Source organism: Cannabis sativa, chromosome 9 (genome assembly GCF_029168945.1).
Source record: "Cannabis sativa cultivar Pink pepper isolate KNU-18-1 chromosome 9, ASM2916894v1, whole genome shotgun sequence".
Lineage (NCBI taxonomy): Eukaryota > Viridiplantae > Streptophyta > Magnoliopsida > Rosales > Cannabaceae > Cannabis > Cannabis sativa.
In genome coordinates, this window is record NC_083609.1 from 9,078,733 (window position 1) to 9,098,669 (window position 19,937).

General features: G+C 27.8%; 1 protein-coding gene across 1 annotated transcript; it reads right to left on the reverse strand.

Annotated features, from left to right (window-relative positions):
* Window positions 1-434: 434 nt before the first annotated feature.
* On the reverse strand, window positions 435-2,589 carry LOC133031218 (uncharacterized). Its single transcript, XM_061104665.1, has 9 exons — window positions 2,260-2,589; window positions 1,937-2,140; window positions 1,751-1,843; window positions 1,554-1,652; window positions 1,201-1,482; window positions 1,059-1,097; window positions 892-978; window positions 569-808; window positions 435-479 (listed from the first exon to the last, which is right to left on the reverse strand). The coding sequence occupies exons 1-9, from the start codon at window positions 2,587-2,589 to the stop codon at window positions 435-437; spliced, it is 1,419 nt and encodes a 472-aa protein (XP_060960648.1).
* Window positions 2,590-19,937: the final 17,348 nt, after the last annotated feature.

Below are 19,937 nucleotides of genomic sequence, written 5' to 3' on the forward strand. Positions count from 1 at the left end.
AATTATACTAGTGACATTTTTCTAAAAGGCCACTGAAAATTATATATAATGTATTATTTATTTTTAATTAAAATAATAGAATTTTATATATATATATATAAATCAGATCGTAATTTTCTAATTTTTACTCATTTTTTATTCCTTATTTAATTTATATATGTATTAAAAAAAACTCTAAACCATAAAAGTCAATAATATATAAAAAAAACTCTAAACATAAAAGGGGAATAAATATAATTTTATATTAACATTCAAACTAAAATAAGTTTGTTACATATATATTTCAACAATATAAAAATATAATACATAATAATTTTGTATTCTTACAACAAACATGAACAATAATAATAAAAATTGTATACAAACTATCTATACAACATCAATAAAAATAAAAAAATATTTACAATTTAGTCTATTTTTCTATGTTAGTAAAGTCACATCATTGAATCATGAAGTTGTTTATCTGATTTTCGTGAAACCTGCATAATTTTTAGCACAATAAATAACAAATAAATAATCATCCATATACATATATAATGAAAACTTTAAATATGTATTTAATTGTTACCAGAAATGTTGTTGGCCATGCAATAGATGCTCCAACAACTTCACCAATTGTCTTGCATTGTCCATATGGTCTAATTAATTCCTCGTCGGGGTTGATACAAACTTGAACAACAACTTCAGAATAATGATCTCCGAGCTCTTTTCCTCCAACTTCTTTTGATGAATCTTTACTAACAACTAGACCAATAGCAATTGTTTCAGGATCAGCAGTAACACTCTTAAGATTAACCATTTCACCAACCTACACAAAAATTAATAAATTCATTAATAAAAAATATTAATATTTAAGTAATAACTAAACTATATAATAATAATAATATTTACCTCAACAATTGGAATATCATATGCTGAAGATGAAAACCACAACTGACGTCGAGATTCCTTGTTATGTGACATACAAGGCTTTTTGGCCTACATATATAACAACATATCAGTAACATAATTTATTGGTTAATAATTTTTTTGAATCAATTGAAAAATTAAAACGTAACCAGTTGTGAAGAAGTGGCATTGTCATTGTAATTAAGAGCCTGCACATAATATGTTCAGTTTTAAGTATTGAAAAATATGGAATAATAATAAAAACTAAAGAGATATTATTAAAAAAAAAAATAGAGAGATTAAAGCTCTAACCATGTCAGGTATAATAGATGTGTCATTTGCATTGTAATTTTGCTTGTTGGCTTGAACTTGAGATCTTAATTCTTTCAATTCAGCTTCTAGAGTCTGTATATACTTCTTTTGGTTTCCTTTCTTGGTGGATTTGTTTTCCCATACGTCAGATGGGCAAACACCAAAACCGTACATACGGACTGATCCGTATTTTTCTTTACCCATTACTTCAGAGAAAGTGTCATTCATACCCTTTTCCTTTGATACATCTTCATTCAACTCTTGTTTCTCTTGTAATTGTACCTATCATTAATATAAATTAAGAAGTAATAAAACAACAAGCTAGGCATAAATTAAAAAATATTCGATCATACCATTACTTCTTTCGTTGTATCAGTTACACTCTTATCTTTTTTTGTATAGCAGACGTTAAACATAGCAGCACGTGTTGGTGTACTTCCACCATTCTCTTTCTACAAATGAATATTTAGTTGTAATTAAATATTAATCAAAGTATGCATACTTACGAAGCAATGTTCAATCTATATGCTCAAATAATTTTGTAGTTTACCTGTGCTGCTCTAATTTGTGCAAAACTTTTTGTGCCAGTTGTATGGTTGTATTTCTTTTGACCACGACTAGCTTTGTTTGTAGCACTTATTTTCTAAAACAATATATAAAATTGCATTTAATAAATATTAAATTAGTGAAATATGAAAAAATAATATACTCAATTAAATATTAAAAGAAAAAATACCTTTGCATCGTCTGTTGCCCAATATTTTATTAATTCCTCCCATTGTCCAGCATATACTCTTTTATCCTTATATTTTTTTTGCTCCTCAAAAGATAAAGTTTCCGAATAGTAAGTTCTCTTAAGATAAGCTTTCCAATTTTTAAGTTCCTTACCACAAGACCGCATAGTCCAATTTTCTGCCAGAGGAGGAATATCAAATTTTTCCTAGAAGTTTTAAAGCATGCATTAGCAATCTTAAATGTACTAAATAGAAATTTCAAAATTAATTCAACTACTGATCTAAAATGCTAAAAAAATCATTTGAAAAAACAATAATTTTTTACCTGTATGATTTTCCACATTCTATCTTTGTATTTGTCAGGTACCTTATGCCAACTTTTGTAGTTAATTGGAGCATTTTTTCCATCTCGTACTAATGTCCCAATAAAATTTGTAAGCTTACTTGCGTTTTTATCATGTGGTTGCCCAAATTCATTACATGTGATTTTCATCTTTGTACCATCATGATTACCCCAAATGTCACGCATTTGTGTTGGACCTCTACCATTCTTTTTACCATTATTATTTGTCAACAAATCTGTAAATGAATCTACACAATCTTCATCTTGTTCAGCCAATCTATATTGCATATATCTATCCATACCTGCAGACATTTGTAACAATAATAAAAAAAAAGTAGAATAGTTATAAATCTTTCATAATTATTCAAATAAACAATAAAATTCTTTCTACTACTTTTAAAATCATAAAATTCTTTAATGCTCACTGAAATGAAAAAAAAAAAAATTAAGTCTTCCATAGCAAAATCATAAAAAAAAAAGTAATTACAAAAAGGATGCTAAACAAAAATTACTTAAAACTTCCCTCATAAGAAATATTAATTTATATTACTTTTAACTTGATAATTAACTCATCACAAAGAATCAATGTTGTGTTTTTATAAAATTAAAGACTCAACAAAATAAACATAAAAATAATGAATATATGTAAAATAAATGACTTTAATCCATAAGCAAAGATAGTGAGCCACACTATACAGTCGATAATAAAAAATTGCTATTAACAAGTAAAAAAAATATGAAAACATAGAAATGTGGCTTAACTACAATTGATCTCAAGAAAGAGTTCTTCTGTGCAAATCAAATCAAAACAAAACAAGTTTTTATTTTCTTTTCCTTGTTCATATCATATAATAAATAAAAAGGAATAATATTAATTTTACCAGAGATGAAATTATGTATATATACATATGTATTCTTAGTAGTAATCTGATAAAAGGAATAATATTAATATAGTAATAACTATAAAAGAGTCTAAACCTTTTTTTTTTTTGGATTTGCTGTATTCAGAGTTTGATATCAAATTCAGAGGTTATCCACAAGACCCACAATTGCAAATCAAAAGAAAAATCAGTGATGTTCAGCTTCAAAAGCTAGAAAAAAGAAAATTCAAATCAAATGGTTAGATTTCAAAATGTGAATCTCACGAAAATAATGAAAACAAAAATCAAAATCAAAGATTGAAAATATTACCTATGATGAGAGGAGCCAATTTGTGTGTGAGAGAGAGACAGTTCTCAAATTTATGAGAATGATAGTTTTGGTGAAAAAGAAAAATTGAAATATTTGGGCGGGTAGAATCCCACTTCTTTTCCATTTTCATTTTGGTTTTTTTTTTAAAAAAAAATTATGTGTTTTTGAACGCTTCCTATTCCTATTTTTATGCTATTATTAGATTTTTTATATTTGGTATCTTATTTGAAATACATATATATTTATATATTTAATAAAATTAAACATATCTACCGTTAACTCCCAAAATAAAATATATAAAAACTAAAACCTACACGTTAACTCCTAAATGAAATATATATATAAAAATAAAACCTTATGAAACTAATCCTCCTAAAAAAACTCTCAGGTTAACTCTAAAAAGAATAAACAAAAAATAAAAGTTTACGATGGTAAGCTAATTCCCAAAAAAAAAAATTGTAATTTTGATCCGAATGAGACTAATTCTCCTAAGAAATCGAGTCTGTATATAAAATCGATCTCGATTATAATTTGATTATAATTTGAGTTGTCTATTGGAGTTTCAGCTGCTGTTCTGGATTGTTATTAGAGTCATCGATTGGAGTTTCTACTTTCTTGATGATTTTAACACCGTAAATGGAGATCAACGTATGACCACATCCATGTTTCTTATGTAACAAGTGACTTAATGTTTCTTTTCAACTACTAATGTTCTTTGATATGGTGTTTTCACAGATGTCGAAGAAAACAATCTTCACTGTTGCAAAATAAAATATATACAAAGAAACTACACTATCACCAAGACCACAAGTAAGTATGATCTTTTTTTTTCTTTCCTGATACTTCAAGACCGCAATAATGCCTTTGTCATTGAATGAATTAAAAGTTTGAAGTTTACATTGTATGAAAAACAAAATTCTGTATCTTTTGGAAAAAGATGACTTGATTTGTATTTATATATTTATATTTATTTTTGATTGATTTAGATTGATGCCCCCTAATTAAAGGAAATAAGTGGTGAAGTACTAAATGAATGCATGTAAGCTAATATATACAAAGCTTGTATATAGAACATACAAGTGTATATGTATCTTTTGGAGTCTTCGGTCAAAAGGGGAAAAGAAAAATAAGAATTATTTGATGGTATCAAGATTGCATTTTCTTATAACTTCCATATATATTTTATGATACTAAGAATTAAGGGAATGGGATCCGGGACCTCTATACTCAAGTGTAATGTAATTGAGTTGTTGCGTTCTTTGTTGTTCGTTTTTTTCCGTTTGTATTCGAGTTGTTCACTCTGTTTTTTAGCTTGTTCCGTTTTCTACTCTGTTTAGACTCTTGGGTTTTTTATGCCTTTTAATAAATCGGTGTCCTTGGACACCCCCTTCATAAAAAAAAAAAAAAAAGAATGTGGGTCTTTATTATGAATTGAGTTATATTGATGGTTTATATGACTATTTAGTATTATTGCTTTTAATAATGGAATTATCTCGGCATTGGATTTAACTGGTATATTATAAATGGGTAAAACAAATACAGAAGTTTGAGAGATAATAAAGTCTTGGTCTTGAAATGTGGCTTAGGCTTAAGAATTTGAGAGATAATGGAATTAACGGCATTGTATTACCAATACAATAGTTTGTTTTTTTGTTTTATCTATTTATAATATACTTAAGAATATGATAATTTAATTTGTTTCTCTGAATATACTTAAGAATATCTGTGATACTCGCACCACGCATATATGACTTCTTAAATAGTGATTTTTTTTTATATAGAATATTCCAAAGTGATTGAAAGACTACTACTAAAGGGAAAAGAAATTTAAAAACAGCGTGGAGAGAAGTCATATCTTACCTTTACAAAGGTGGCATTATTTCTTCCAAATAAACAAATTATACAACGCTAAAATACTTATTCCTCCCCACCATCATCCGCATCAGGTTTAATCTCTTTTTTCTTTATTAGTTTAATGATTTTGGGTTTTATTTACTCTAAATTCTTTAAAATCTTATTTTTGATTTTTTTTTATTAAATTAGTTGAGACCAATAGTTATTTAATAGTGCAAATTTACAAAATTAATTTACCAAGCTACTAAACATTTTTTTTGTTAATTTTTTTAATTTAAGCTAAAATTTTCATTGACTTCCACATTGTAACTTTCCAAAATCACAAATTCGAGCTGCTAATTGATATTTTAAGTACATTTACAAATCTGAGCTACTAATTAAGATATTTACAAATCTGAGCTACTAACTGATATTTTTAGTACATTTAGCTCAATTTGTTAACTAATCTAAAAAAAAAAGAGTAATGAAGACTGATCTTACATATTAGGCAACAATGTTGATTATGAAAATTCGGGATAGATGCTTAACAGATAATGCTCTAAAGTGTATTTTATATTGACTTTTTCAAAAAAACTTGCCATAATAATTATTGAAAGGAATAAGTATTATCTATATTGAATTGTCTAATAATTATATTGGACTTAATTATGAAAGTGAATGGGTTTAAGTTACTATGAATAAGTATTCAAAGTGTAAATTACTTGATTTTTTTATTCTTTTTAAAATACTTATGTTTGACTTAGTATATATACATATGTTTGTTTTTTATTTTTCCAAACAAACTAATTTTTTGGATTTTAAATAGGTATTGATAAAAATTTTCAAAAGCTAAAGTTATGGATAAGAGTTGGATGAAGCAATCTAGATTGAGTGATTCATATCAACAAGGAGTTAATTTATTTCTTGATTTCGCATTTAAAAATGGAAGCCATGAAAGAAAAATTGTATGTCCTTGTGTTAAGTGTTGTCTTATTAGTCTGTCACTCGATCAATTGCATTTGATCATCGATATGCAATGGATTTATGGAGGGATACACTAAATGGATATTACACGGTGAAACTTCTTCACATGCTCCACAGAACATTGAGAGTCTTGTTAGTTGATACTCCTACTATTGATATGCAAGGAGTTATACATGATGTTTTTGGAGAAAATAGTAGAGATGATGAATGTGAAATTGAAAATGATGATAATCGTCAAGGTGAGGAAGACGAACCAAATACGAAGGCAAAAGAATTTTATGATTTGATAAAAGATGTAGAGACAGAACTTTACCCAGGTTGTACAAGTTTTACAAAGCTCTCATTCGTCATTGAATTATTTCATATTAAGTGTATGTGTGGATGGAGTGATAATTCATTTGGCAAGGTACTTGAATTATTTAAAGAGCACTTTACCAAAAGGTGAAACCTTACCGATTCTTTTTATGAGACAAAAAAGTTAATCAACGCACTTGGACTTAATTATGAAAAAATTGATGCATGTAAAAATGATTGCATGTTGTATAGAAAGGATCATGTAAATGACACAGAATGTCAAGTATGCTCTACACCAAGGTACACTATTAATTATAACACTTTTTTCTTCTGTTTTTTTTTTAGTTTAGATATGCTGTTTAGATTAATATAATATTACCTTTTTTTTTTCTTTTTAATAAAAATATGAGTGAAGCAAAAGTCTTGCGCCACTTTCCATTAATACCAAGATTACAAAGATTATTTATGTCATCAAAAACATCTGATTTTATGACTTGGCATCATCAAAAAGATTATGTGAATGATGGTTGTATGAGACATCCAAGAGATTCTCCAGCATGGATGACTTTTGATCACAAATATAAGGATTTTGCGGCAGATCCTCGAAATGTTAGACTTGGGTTAGCTTCTGATGGAATGAATCCGTTCAAGACATTAAGTGTAAGTCACAGTACATGGCCAGTTATTATGATACCATATAATCTCCCTCCATGGTTGTGTATGAAACAACCTAACTTTATTATGTCCTTGCTCATACTGGTCCGAAGCACACGGAAATAATATTGATATATATTTGGAGCCATTGATTGAAGAATTAAAAATTTTATGGGAAGTTGGAGTTGAAACTTTTGATGCGTCTACAAGAAAAAACTTTATGTTACGAGCATCACTATTATGGACTATTAGTGATTTTCCAGCATATGCAAACTTATCAGGATGGAGCCTTAAGGAAAATATGCACCTAGTCTTGTCATCGAATACTTATTCTTTGTGGTTGAAGCATAGCAAAAAACATTGTTATATGGGTCATCGTCGTTGGTTAGAAAATAACCACTCATTTAGAAATGATGGAAAGTCTTTCGACGGTACAAAAGAGAAAAGATTAGCTCCAATACCATTAAGTGGTTCAATGATACTAGATAAGTTAGAAGGCTACCAAATTAAATTTGGAAAGGCAGGTTGTTAATCCTCGGTTGCCATATAGTTGGAAGAAAAGGAGTATATTTTTTGAATTGCCTGACTGGAAGGATAACTTATTACGACACAATCTCGATGTGATGCATATTGAAAAAAATGTATGTGAAAGTTTAGTTGGGACATTATTGAGTTTAGATACAAAAAATAAAGACAATTTGAATTCACGTCTTGATTTAAAGTTTATGGGTATCAGATCTGAACTTCATCCAAAAGAGAACGAATCTAAGAGAAGCATCATACCACACCTTGCTTGTTTACATTAACCAAAAAAGAAAAAACTATCTTTTGTCGATTTCTAAAGACAGTTAAGGTTCCGGATGGATATCTTGCCAATATTTCAAGATGTGTTGATGTAAATCAACGAAAAATTCATGGTCTCAGAGTCACGATTTTCATATTATTATGACTCAATTATTACGCTAGCATTGAGGGGAATGTCAAGTGTGCATGTTCGTCAACATATAACTACTTTAAGCAACTATTTTCGAATGATGTATTCAAAAGTTGCTCGACCACAAGAATTTTATGCAACTTGAGCGGCAAATATCAATTACTCTTTGTAATCTTGAAAAATTGTTTCCCCGTCATTTTTTGATATTATGGTTCATTTGGTGATACACTTAGCATATGAGGCGAGAATTGTGGACCATCGGTTTATCGTTGCATGTACCCTTTGTTGAAAGGTAATATATATTGATTTTTATTTTATTTAATTGTGAAAAGTTTCAATATTGCTTTTAATGTTCATATGAATAATTGCGGGTACTTATCTAAGTTGAAGTCATACGTTCGAAACAAAAGTAAGCCGAAGGTTGTATAGTGAAGGATATTTAGCTAATGAATGCTTGACATTTTGCTCACGATATATGGAAGGTGTAGAGACAAAAATTAATCGTAAGCCTAGAAATTATAGTAATCCAAATCCAGATAGAGAAAGGCTGCCTATTTTCCAAACGACGGGTCGAAATTTGGGAAAAATAGTTTCTGAGACTTTAGACGAGGATACCAAAACTAAGGCACATCGATATGTATTATTTAATTGTAATGTCGTAGACTCATTTATTGAGTAAGTATTATTTATTATATCTCTAATAATAAAAAATATTGAAGCATTAAGTAAGCATGTCTAATGCTTATTAATTTTGTAGGGATCATCGCAATATCATTGCACAACAAAATCCTCGTCAAAGAGTAATGACCTTAGATCGGATTCATAGCGAGACATTTCCTTTGTTTGGTTTGCCTGACAAAGGTAAGCTTATTTTCAATTCTTAATTTTTTGTATTAACTTAAGGAGTTCACAAACATATTGAGTGTATTAATTTATTTATTACAATTTTTTTTTTTGACAAATTAGGCAGAAGAATTATATGATAATCAAGATAATCGACTTTCTGAAGATCTATATTATCTGGCTAAAGGACCAAACAATATTTTCAATCGATTTAAAAGATATTTAATAAATGGTTTTCGGTTTCATATAAAAAAAATCGAAGAGAAATTAAAAACTCAAAATAGTGGAGTTATTGTGACTGCCAAGACTCAAAGTTTTTCAAGTAGTAGAGATTCGAATCCTATTTTTGGAGATGTTACATTTTTTGGGATATTAACAGATATTATCGAACTAGATTATTGTTCAGGGAATCGTGTTGTGTTATTTAAGTGTGATTGGATTTCGAGTAGTGGTATTAAAAAAGAGAAAGATTGCACAAGAGTCAACCTTACAAAATTGATGCGTGAAGATGAGCCATTTATACTAGCTTCTCAAGCAGAACAAGTAATGTATGTGGAAGATCTCAAACACGAAGGATGGCATGTTGCTTTAAAAATAAATCCTAGAGATTATTATAATATGAGCGTCCAATCACATAACGAGAATGTGGAGTCTTATTTGCAAACTGAAGTTTGCGGTGCATCTCTCGATGTTGACAGTGAAGATATTAGTTTGGTTAGGAAAGATATTCCAGATATAACTGTTGATATATCCGTGTCATTTGATGCAAATGATATGGATGAAGAAGCTTAGTGATGTAGGTATTTTATTATTATTATTATTAGTAGTAGTAGTAGTATTATGGGTACTTTATTTATAAATTTTATTTATCTTAATTCTTTTGTTATGAAAATCAATTTTATTTATTTAAAAGCTTTTATTATGATACAATATTTATATTTATTAAGTTATTTTTCATCTACGTCTACAAAATTAATTAAATTTAAACTTTTTTCTTAATAAATTTGTATAATAATATAATTTCAAAAAATAAATTAAAATTAAAAATTCCACTAATTTTTTTTACTAGTAACACTTTTGAAATGTCACTAAAAGTACTTAATTAGATGGCACTTCAAAATGTCACTAAATCTAATATTTGGTGTCATTTTTATAAATGCCACTATTAATTTATTCTTGTTACATTTTTAAAAATGTTACACTAAATTTAAATATTGACAATTAATGACACTTTTTACAAAATGTCACTAAAATATATCAATAGTTACACTTTAAAAAAAATGTCACTAATTAAAATGTCATTTATTCTCATTATAGTTACATTTTTTAACAAATGTCATTAAAATATCATTATTGTGACATTTTTTAAAAAAATGCCACTAATAAAAATGTCACTAAACCTGATTTTTGGTGTAGTGAGTTTAATCTATACTAGGATGCGTTATTATTATTATTATTATTTTATTTTGGGTAGAGATAATTATATTTTTCACAGCTTTTTTTACATAATATTTACACGATACTATTACATAAACAAACTATATAATTAATTTTATATAGTTAGAGTCTAAGAGATTTTAAATAATTTAAGGTACATGAGTTAAATACTTTGTTTTGTTTAATTTTTTTTATGCCTGTAACAGAATATTTTAAGCTTTTGCTTTGGCATAGTAAATATTCAATAAATTTGAAAAAAAAAAAAAAACTAATTTCTTCATATGCCAAAAACATTAATGCCCCTATCTATATAGATACAAAAGTAAAACTCTATTTTTTTTTCCTTCATATATAATTGTAAGAAGAGTATTATTTATACTTCAAAAAATTATAAATATATATCCCATTTTAATAATTTTCATTTTACATGAAATATATATTTTTAATTATATTAGTTTTTTTCAATTATTTTCTTTCAATTCATATTCTTAAAAAAAAATATATCTATCAAACAAAAATAAATTATATTTCAAATATTATAACAAAAAAATTAAAATGAAAAATTATGTGAAATTTCATTAAAAAATTATACATAATTTAAAAAGTTACATTCAAAAATAAAATTTAAATAAGTACTGAAATTAACACAAAAGAATATAATAATTTTTATTTAAAAAAGTATTAAGAGTAATTTTTAAAAATTATTTTAAATTTAATTTTTTTAAAAAAATATATATATTAAAGTGTAATTATTATTTTATAAGGTACAAATAACATTTCTCAAATTATAATAAGTTTGGCTCTTCAGAAATATTTTATTGTATCTTATAGATAATAAGTAGCTTTAAAAAATGAGATCATTTTACAAATACACAAAAACAACAAAAAAAAATTACAAAAATACGGTTTTACGAAATTTTAAATATTTTTACGATTTTTTTGATTTTATTTATAAAAAATACGGTTATTTTATATTTTACTCTTGTTAATTTGTTGTTAATTTTTTGTTATTCGTATGTTATTTTTTGTTGTTGTTTTAATGTTATTTAAATGTTATTATTATAAAGTTTTTTTATTATTTTTCGTGTCATTGGTACGTTGAAAAAGAAGAAGACAAACACGATGAGAAAATGCCAAAATCTATCTAATATAGCATACAAGTGAAACAAAATGTGACAGTAGTGAGGGTAGACTTTTCTTACTTTCCACCATTAATGTTGATACTCATAGACCTACACAAGATTTTGATACTCCATATAATGGATGTATATGACATGAATAATAGTCCAAGTATTTTTTTTAGTGAAATTTGTCAAACTCACATAATTAACTTTACGTGAGTGTAAATTTTTAGTCTTTTGTGATTATAATAGTTATTTATGGTGGTGGCACAATATGTAATTTATTATCATTGATGTGACTATATAAAATTATGTTGCTAATAATTTTTTTTGTAAATTTATTTTAATAATAAAAAATTTCATAAAAGTTATTTTACAAAACATTCTCCCACTATAAAATTTTATTTACATTCATTAGTTATTTTGAAGAAATTAATAATTTCATTTGATGGGTTTAAAACCAGATTATATTCATGTAATAATCATTCCTTTATATTTGTTAACTTACATTATTAAAATTAGGAAAGGGAGAACTCAATTAAATAAAAGAGAAAAAAAAAAAGAGAACTTCTCCTACCAATTTTATAAGGAATGTCATTAATGGTAATAGATTCTAATTATTTTTATTTTATTTTTTAATATTAAATATATAATGATAATTTTGTCCTTTAAAATATGTCTTACAAAATAACTACCATATAATATAGTTTAACTTAAAAAGGCAATTTAGTCAATTTAAGCATTCCGATTACGTTTCCTAATAAAGTAAATAAGATAAATCACTACTATTTCATCTCCAAAAAAAAATTAGTAAACTACATATTACAAATATTGATTCCGATTATTTTTCAAAATAGTTTTAACCGTTTATATATTAAGGGGTAAGTACGTACAGTATTATTCCTTTGGTTTAGTACCTTATTTTTTTAAAATAAGATAATATGTATTCAATGGTTACAGTAATAATTAAATTTTCTTATAGTCTATTAAAGTATTTCACTAATTAGAATTTTTTTTTTTATTTTTAAACTTAAATTAATTATATACTTAAAATAAATAATTTTTTAATTAAAATATTTAATAAAATCTTTTCAAAAATTAATATTAATATGTTTTTTTTTATTATTTTAAGAAACTAAATAAAATGAGGCTAGTATTAGGTTACAAGTAATTTATTAATTATTTTTAATAAATTTTTTAAATTAATCACAACCCTTTTGTTGTCCTTAATTTTGCCTAAAACACGTGGACCTAGATAAGGGTGACACGTGGAGCCAAAAGGATCAGCGCTTATGGAAATTAACTAAGTCTTAGACAAAAGAGGAGTGTCTCAGGGAAGGTATCTCCCGGAGGAGATATAAAGAGTATCTTTATACTCCCGGAGGCCGAAGATATGCCAAGGCAGTTCCGAGAGGTACCGAAACCTATTGAACAATCACCTCGCATTTAATGCCGCATGGGGGAAGACGTATTGAAGTCTCTATAAACGACATGACAGATGGTGTAACCCCCCTTTTTTCGGCTACTACACTATGATCAATAAGCCTAGTGACGGCTACTTTATGAGGAATCACATCAATCAAGAGGGAATAAAAGATTATATCCACCTAACTCCTAAGATACCTACGGTATAGGTCATGTATTTCCTATTTTGTATTTTCTGGGAATATGTGCCCCTATGAAGCTAACACAGAAAGACAAGTGATCCATTCCTAGGGATCACCCCAAAAAAATACTATAAATACCCCACGTACAGACTGAAAAGGGGGTCGAGGATTCTGGGTTCAAAGTAATCAAGGAGAGAAAATAGGAGAGAAACACACCAAGAACATTATCTGTAATAAATACTCTCATTAATAACAAAGACTCGTGGACTAAGGCTCGTTGATACCCCAACCACGTAAAAATCTCATGCATGAAACTTCTTACAGCCTTTCTTATATATTATTTAATTGGTTGCCGAAAACCTCGGTCAACACCTTTAATAATGATCTAATGACTAAAAGTAAATGTAACTATTATGGTCACATATTTGATGTAATTATTGAAACTTCCTCCAATATATATACACACTAAGTATTAGTAACATGTAGTGCATGTTTCCTTAGAGTTGTTATTACCTAATTATTAATTTAAATAATAATAATAATAAAAATTAATCTAATACAATTTAATAATATTTTTTACACATATAAATTCAATCTTTTTTTTTTTTTAGAAAAAACTGTTATCACTAAAGGTAGGAATCCATAATATCTTCATCCAATTAAAAAGTAGATTTAGCTAAACCATGGGCAGCTTTATTAGCATCCATTTTAACATGAAATACTTTTGCTCTAGGAAAAAGAATAAAAGATAGGAGATATCATCTACTAAGTCATGAAAATGAGTTACAAGTCTCGTAGAGGATAAATTGTTAACTGCATTGGCAACTAAAAGAGAATCTGTCTCTATGAAGTGAATTGTCAATTGATGTGTCATGGCCCATTGCACATTATGAAACATAGCAGCAGCCTCCATCTCCTTTGGGCAATAGCAGCCATGAATCGGTTTAGAGTAACTTGCTACAACTTCACCATCATGATTGCGAATAATAGCTCCTATCCCTATAATTGCACCAACAACATCTAAAGCAGTACCAAGATTCATTTTATAAAATCCAACATCAGGTGGCTACCATCTTGACTAAGGCAGAGAAGTCGTGTGCATAACAGTATGGGTACTTGAAGGTTGAGAAGCATTGTTGTGTCTAATTGTAGTAGGCTGGGTAGCCTTATGATATTGATCCAGGAGTGAAGCAGAGAAACAACAGATTATTTCTGCTGGTTTTGGCTTAGTTCCATGCAATTCTTTGTTTCTTTCAGACCAAATACACCACATCAAGCAAACAATCTTCTCTAAATCAACATCATTAAGGATTGCAACAATATGAGAAAATATATCATAGCCTTTCAGATTATTGATATTGGGCATGAACACTTGAAAATGAGTCCTTTTCCACACAACTTTAGCACGATCACATCAAAATATAGCACGTTCGACTGATTCCCAAGCACACACACGAAGAGAACAAGCAGTTGAAGTAGTGATCTTCCTATGCACCAGGCTGACCGAAGTAGGGAGAGCATCATTAATAAATCGCCAAGCAAAAATTTTGACTTTTTTTGGGTAACTTTAAAGACCAAAATCGATTCCACCATTGGCATTGTGAAGTTGACGAGGAATTAATATTCATAGCTTCCAAACTCTCAGCTAAGTGGTAGCCCGATTTCAGAGTGTACAAGCCCATGTTTGAGTGGTGCCAGATAAGCTTATCCTCTCTAGGAATAAGACTAATGTCAATATTACCAAAGTGATATTTCAATATCCTTGTGTCCCACCTGTCTATCAGTAAAGATATAATGAGCCACCGTAAAATGGGGATCACCACATTAGGAAAAGGGGGTGAAAGTAGTATTTCTCGACAACCATGGGTCAATAGCACATCGAACATTCTACCCTGTTTCAATTTTCCACGGAAGTCCTTTCAACAAAAGCTCTTTACTATCACAAATACTTTGCCAAGTGAGGGAATGTAAGATTCCTTTTTGAGCCTTAAGAACGTCACCATTCTTATAGTATCGGGCTTTAAGAACTCTTGTCAACAGGGAAGAAGGATCATCTAGAATTCTCCAAGCTTGCTTTGCAAGAGGAGCTTGATTAAAGTGGATGAAAGAACAAAAACCCAATCGCCATTAGCTTTTGAAGTACACAAAAGTTTTTATTTCTTCCAATGAATCTTTGACTTATTATTAATTAGTGTTAGAGCCCAATCAGACATTAGTCATCATAGATTCAAGTTGGTTGCAGAATTTCTTGGAAAGACTAATTAAAACAACCAATGATTAATTTATTAAAGTATGATTAATTAATTGAACTAAAGTCTAATTTAAATTTAAATTAAGATTTATATAAAAAAATATTATCTAATTTTATTGATACTTTTAAATAATTATTTAAGTTATATTTTAATATAAATAAATTAAATTTAAATATTTAAAATTAATTATTTTTTTAATTGAGTGATTTAGCGATAAACTTTAATGTAAAAAATTAATAACCGTTAAAGGAAAATTACCCTATATACTATTTTTGTAACTTTTTTTTTCTTTTTTCAAATTTACGGTTTGGGTTTCTAAAGTGTTTGCAGCGCTAGTTGCAATAGGGATTTTTATACGTTTTTTTGTTACAATTTAGGTTGCAGCGCTAGTTGCAATAGAGATTTCTATGTAGAATTCCGTAAAAATACAAAAAAAAAAAAAAATTATTTTGAAGGGTAAAAATAAAAAAGGCCCTTATTTTTATTAGATAGTCACGTTAATATAATATAATATATATATATAGATATTAGGAGAATTACCTCATATACTATTTTTTTTTTTCAAATTTACGGTTTGGGTTTCTAAAGTGATTGCAGCGTTAGTTGCAATAGGAGTTTCTATATGATTTTTTATTACAATTTAGGTTGGAACGCTAGTTGCAGTAAGAGTTTTTATGTAAAATTTCGTAAAAATACAAAAAAAAAATTATTTTAAAGTGTAAAAATGAAAAAACCCCAAAAATATTATTAATGAAGCAATTATTTTCGCTGGAAGTGGAAAGAGACATAGTTTTTTGTAAGACATGGGATAATGTTTTCATGTGCCCTAGTTACAGTTGTGTTTTAGGATTTTTCTATATGTGCTTCCAAACCCTAATTTTGGCACTGTTTTTGTTCACGTGTTTTTCACATTATTGATAAAACATACAAATAATAAGGATAAACAAATATATAACTAATAATGTGCAATTCATGTCCATATAATCTTTGTTTTTAAGCTAAATATCTTTCTTTTCTTTTTTTTTTTGGTTGAAAATATATATATTTTTACACAATACTAAATTACTAATATAGAGCCAAAGCCTAATAAATATGGCTTATCAGACAAAAAAAAAACACAATTCAAATAAGCTAAAAAACTATGTTTAATTTAGGCTTAAAAGTCAAAAACACTTGTACAAATCCACCTTTTAATGTTTATTTTTCTTCATGTGTAGGGACTCTTTATCTCAAGTTCATTGATCTTGAGCTCGTCTAATCATTATTCATCATGGTTTTTCTAAGTGATCAGAGAAGTTAGAAAAATAAAATAAAAGGCAGGCCATTGGAAATACAGCTGCATACCACATATTATAAATAAGCTTTTATTATTAAGATGGTAACACTAGTTTATACATTCAAACTATATGGACCCAGATCTAACTATATTTATTAAACCTTTTTTTTTTTCGTAAGGACTGTATTTTTTTTTTTTTGAAAGTTGGTAAGGACTGTATAATTAAACGCGAAAGAAGTAAAGTTACGAAAACGTTTTTTTTGTTTTTGTTTTTGGAGAGAGGGAGAGGGCCCAATTTTTTTTTTTCTTTTTTGCAGAATAGGAGAGGGCCCAATTGAGTTAATTATGAAAGTAATGTTTTATGGGCTGCTGTCATTGTTCCGATGGCCAATTTTTCAATAGGGGCTGCAAATTGCGGCTATATGGTGTTTTGCTGTCAAATATATTTATTTTCAAAAGAAGAAAATAGTATTTTTTTTTTTGTTTTTTAATTGAAATTAATTATTCATGGGTTAGACTACAGTGAATTCTTGGTGTTTCATTAGACTTTTATCTACTTCGATATTTATGAGTTTTTTAGTTTAATTTTTTTAATAAATTTTTAGAAAATTTTAAGTAATTTACAATGCTAAAAATAAAGTTTAAATATTTTGTTATATGTAAATTTATTTTTTTTATACGCGTGGTAAGTAACTGTTAAAACCATATTTTTTAAACTGTAAACTACTTGGAGTTTTCTAAAAATTTACGAGTGATCCTACATAACTACAATATACGCGATAAAAAAAATATTAATCTTTCTTTTTTTTTTTTTTTTTTTTTTTTTTGTAAATACCAAATAAATAAGAGTTCTACTAAAATATGACTTTAAAGGGTAATACTTAAATTTTCATTATCTCAAAAAAAATTTCATTATTTAAAACTATACATCACTGTTACATGGGTATATATATCATACACCCATGATGATGAGAGTGAAATTTCTTAGGAATTTTTATACCATATACTAAAATTTTTTAACTTTTTTTTTTACTGTGGGGTGGAATTTTTTTCAAAAATACTGTATTTTTTTTTTCAAAAATACTGTGTAAGTTTTATACTGTATACTGTGTTAAGTTTTCATTGTTGTTCACGGTTGTTTTTTAGTTGTTCTACTGTTGTTTTAAATTTTTCTGTCTTGTTGCTTTACGGTTGTTTTCTAAAAAAAGATAGTATTTTTGTAAAAAATTCAGTGTGAGAGTAAAATCGTAAACTTTTACTCAAAATCCAGTATTTTTGTAAAAACCCCAATCTCTTAATAGTTCACTTTCATCTATGGCTTGCCCCGCTCTCTCTCTTCAACTTAGTTATTAGTACTTCGGAGTGTATGCAGACTCTTCGGCTTGGCTATTGAATGTATCTTATGCTTGTCAGGTCCACTCCTGAGTCTTCTCTTGCCTATCGTCCACTTCGGTGAATCCAACCCCGGAAAAATGATCTCTTCCACTAACCTCTTCACATGAACTTTCAAAGTCCCTATCTAATAGTCACTTCCCTCCCTTACTGACTAATGCTAAGGTGGTGTCAACCAAAGGTGCAAGAAGTTCTCACATGAATAGACGTTTGAATATTCACTCAGTACTTGAATCTTCGATCACTCGAATTTGTCGTTCACCTTCTCAAACCGATGAAGCCTACTCGAACTTCGTATTCCCTGCCACCATACCTGAATGAAGGAAACTAATGGCTAGAAAAATAAGGGAATATGTGCTTCTTAAAAAAAAATGAGCACTTAAATATGGAAAGTTTATAATAATATACATTTTTTTTATCTAATTTACAATAATAACGTTACTGTTATTACTGAAGTGCATGCAACGTCAGCCAAATCTGATGTTTCTGACACTTTCTTTTTATTTTCCTGCATTGTTAAAAATAACTTTTGTGTAAGAAATCAATTAGCTACCTTTATATAAAGAACTTTATTTATATATCATATAATTTGAGATATATTTTGGTTACTCTCTTAAAAATTTATTTGTATATATTTTAGTAACTAGTTAGTATTTCTAAGTTATATTATGATAGATTATAATTTAAAATACATTTAGGTAACTTTAAAAAAATATTTTCAAAAATGAGTTGTCATGTAATATAACAAGCATCATTGTTATATACTGATTATTCTATAATTCAATAAAATGAATGTTAACAAAGATTTGAAAACAAAATTATAAAACAGTAACTAATCACTATATTAGTAACCAAATGGTTTCTTTTCTGAAAATAGCCAAAAAAAACATATGCTTCCTACATTTTAAAATTTTCACATTGAAGAGTAGATCGCAATGATATTTTTAGCTCATCCGAGTGACGCCATCAGAAATTATTTTTAAAATTTGAGAGAAGAGAGAAAATAAGAAAGAGAGAAAGAAGAAGGAGAGAAAGAGAGTAACTTAAAGAGGAGGGAGAGAGAGAGAGAGAACTTTAAATAAAGGTATTGAAACATACCCAAACAAATAAAAATGCATGTTATTGAAACTTAACCAAATTATTTTTGAAAATTAGATAAAAAATAAGTCATTTTAAATAATTTTCCTGTAAATATTAATAATATTTGTAAATTGTAATGAATTAAATTAAAAAAAATTACACAATACACCTATATATATTGTTATATCCATATTTTGAACAATCAATATGGTTATGACATGTATGGAGAAGCTAAAAAATAAACTAGCTCCGATTGTAAAAAAGTAAATACATTCAATAAACTAGCCTCGGAATACAATTGGTAGAAATATTTGAACTCATTTTTTCAAAGATAAGGGCGAGCCATGAATAACAACTACCATTTTGTAAGACCAGCGAGGTGAACAATCAACGCAAAAGGTCCATCTCGAGATACACAGAGTATACAATAGAGAGACAGTAAGTTGGAAAGAGTAGGTAATTATGAGTTCTTTAAGAGCTTGCAACTTATTAACCCACATACTCGTGAGTATGTTGAAAGACTAAGGGATATACATAAAATATAAGTCCACTCGGAATAATCACATGATGACAACATCTCACGTAGATATACTCAGTCCTCCTCAATATTACAGAAGAAGGACGTGAGAAGAACTTCCCAAGATCATACTTAGACATATGAAAAGTTATCTTCAAAGTAAAGCATCAAAAGATGATCATTTGTGTTCCGAGGTGAAGAAGCGTAGTCAGTATAACTGCATATAAATAAAGATAAAAGTCATT

Bases quoted from the DNA above. Each gene is read 5' to 3' on its own strand.
- LOC133031218 (XM_061104665.1), bottom strand. From the start codon at position 2,589: ATGTCTGCAGGTATGGATAGATATATGCAATATAGATTGGCTGAACAA. The intron at 2,141-2,259 runs GTAAAAAATTAT...TAAAACTTCTAG, and splicing joins GAATGTGGAAAATCATACAG to GAAAAATTTGATATTCCTCC. The intron at 480-568 runs GTAACAATTAAA...AAAATTATGCAG, and splicing joins CATGGCCAACAACATTTCTG to GTTTCACGAAAATCAGATAA.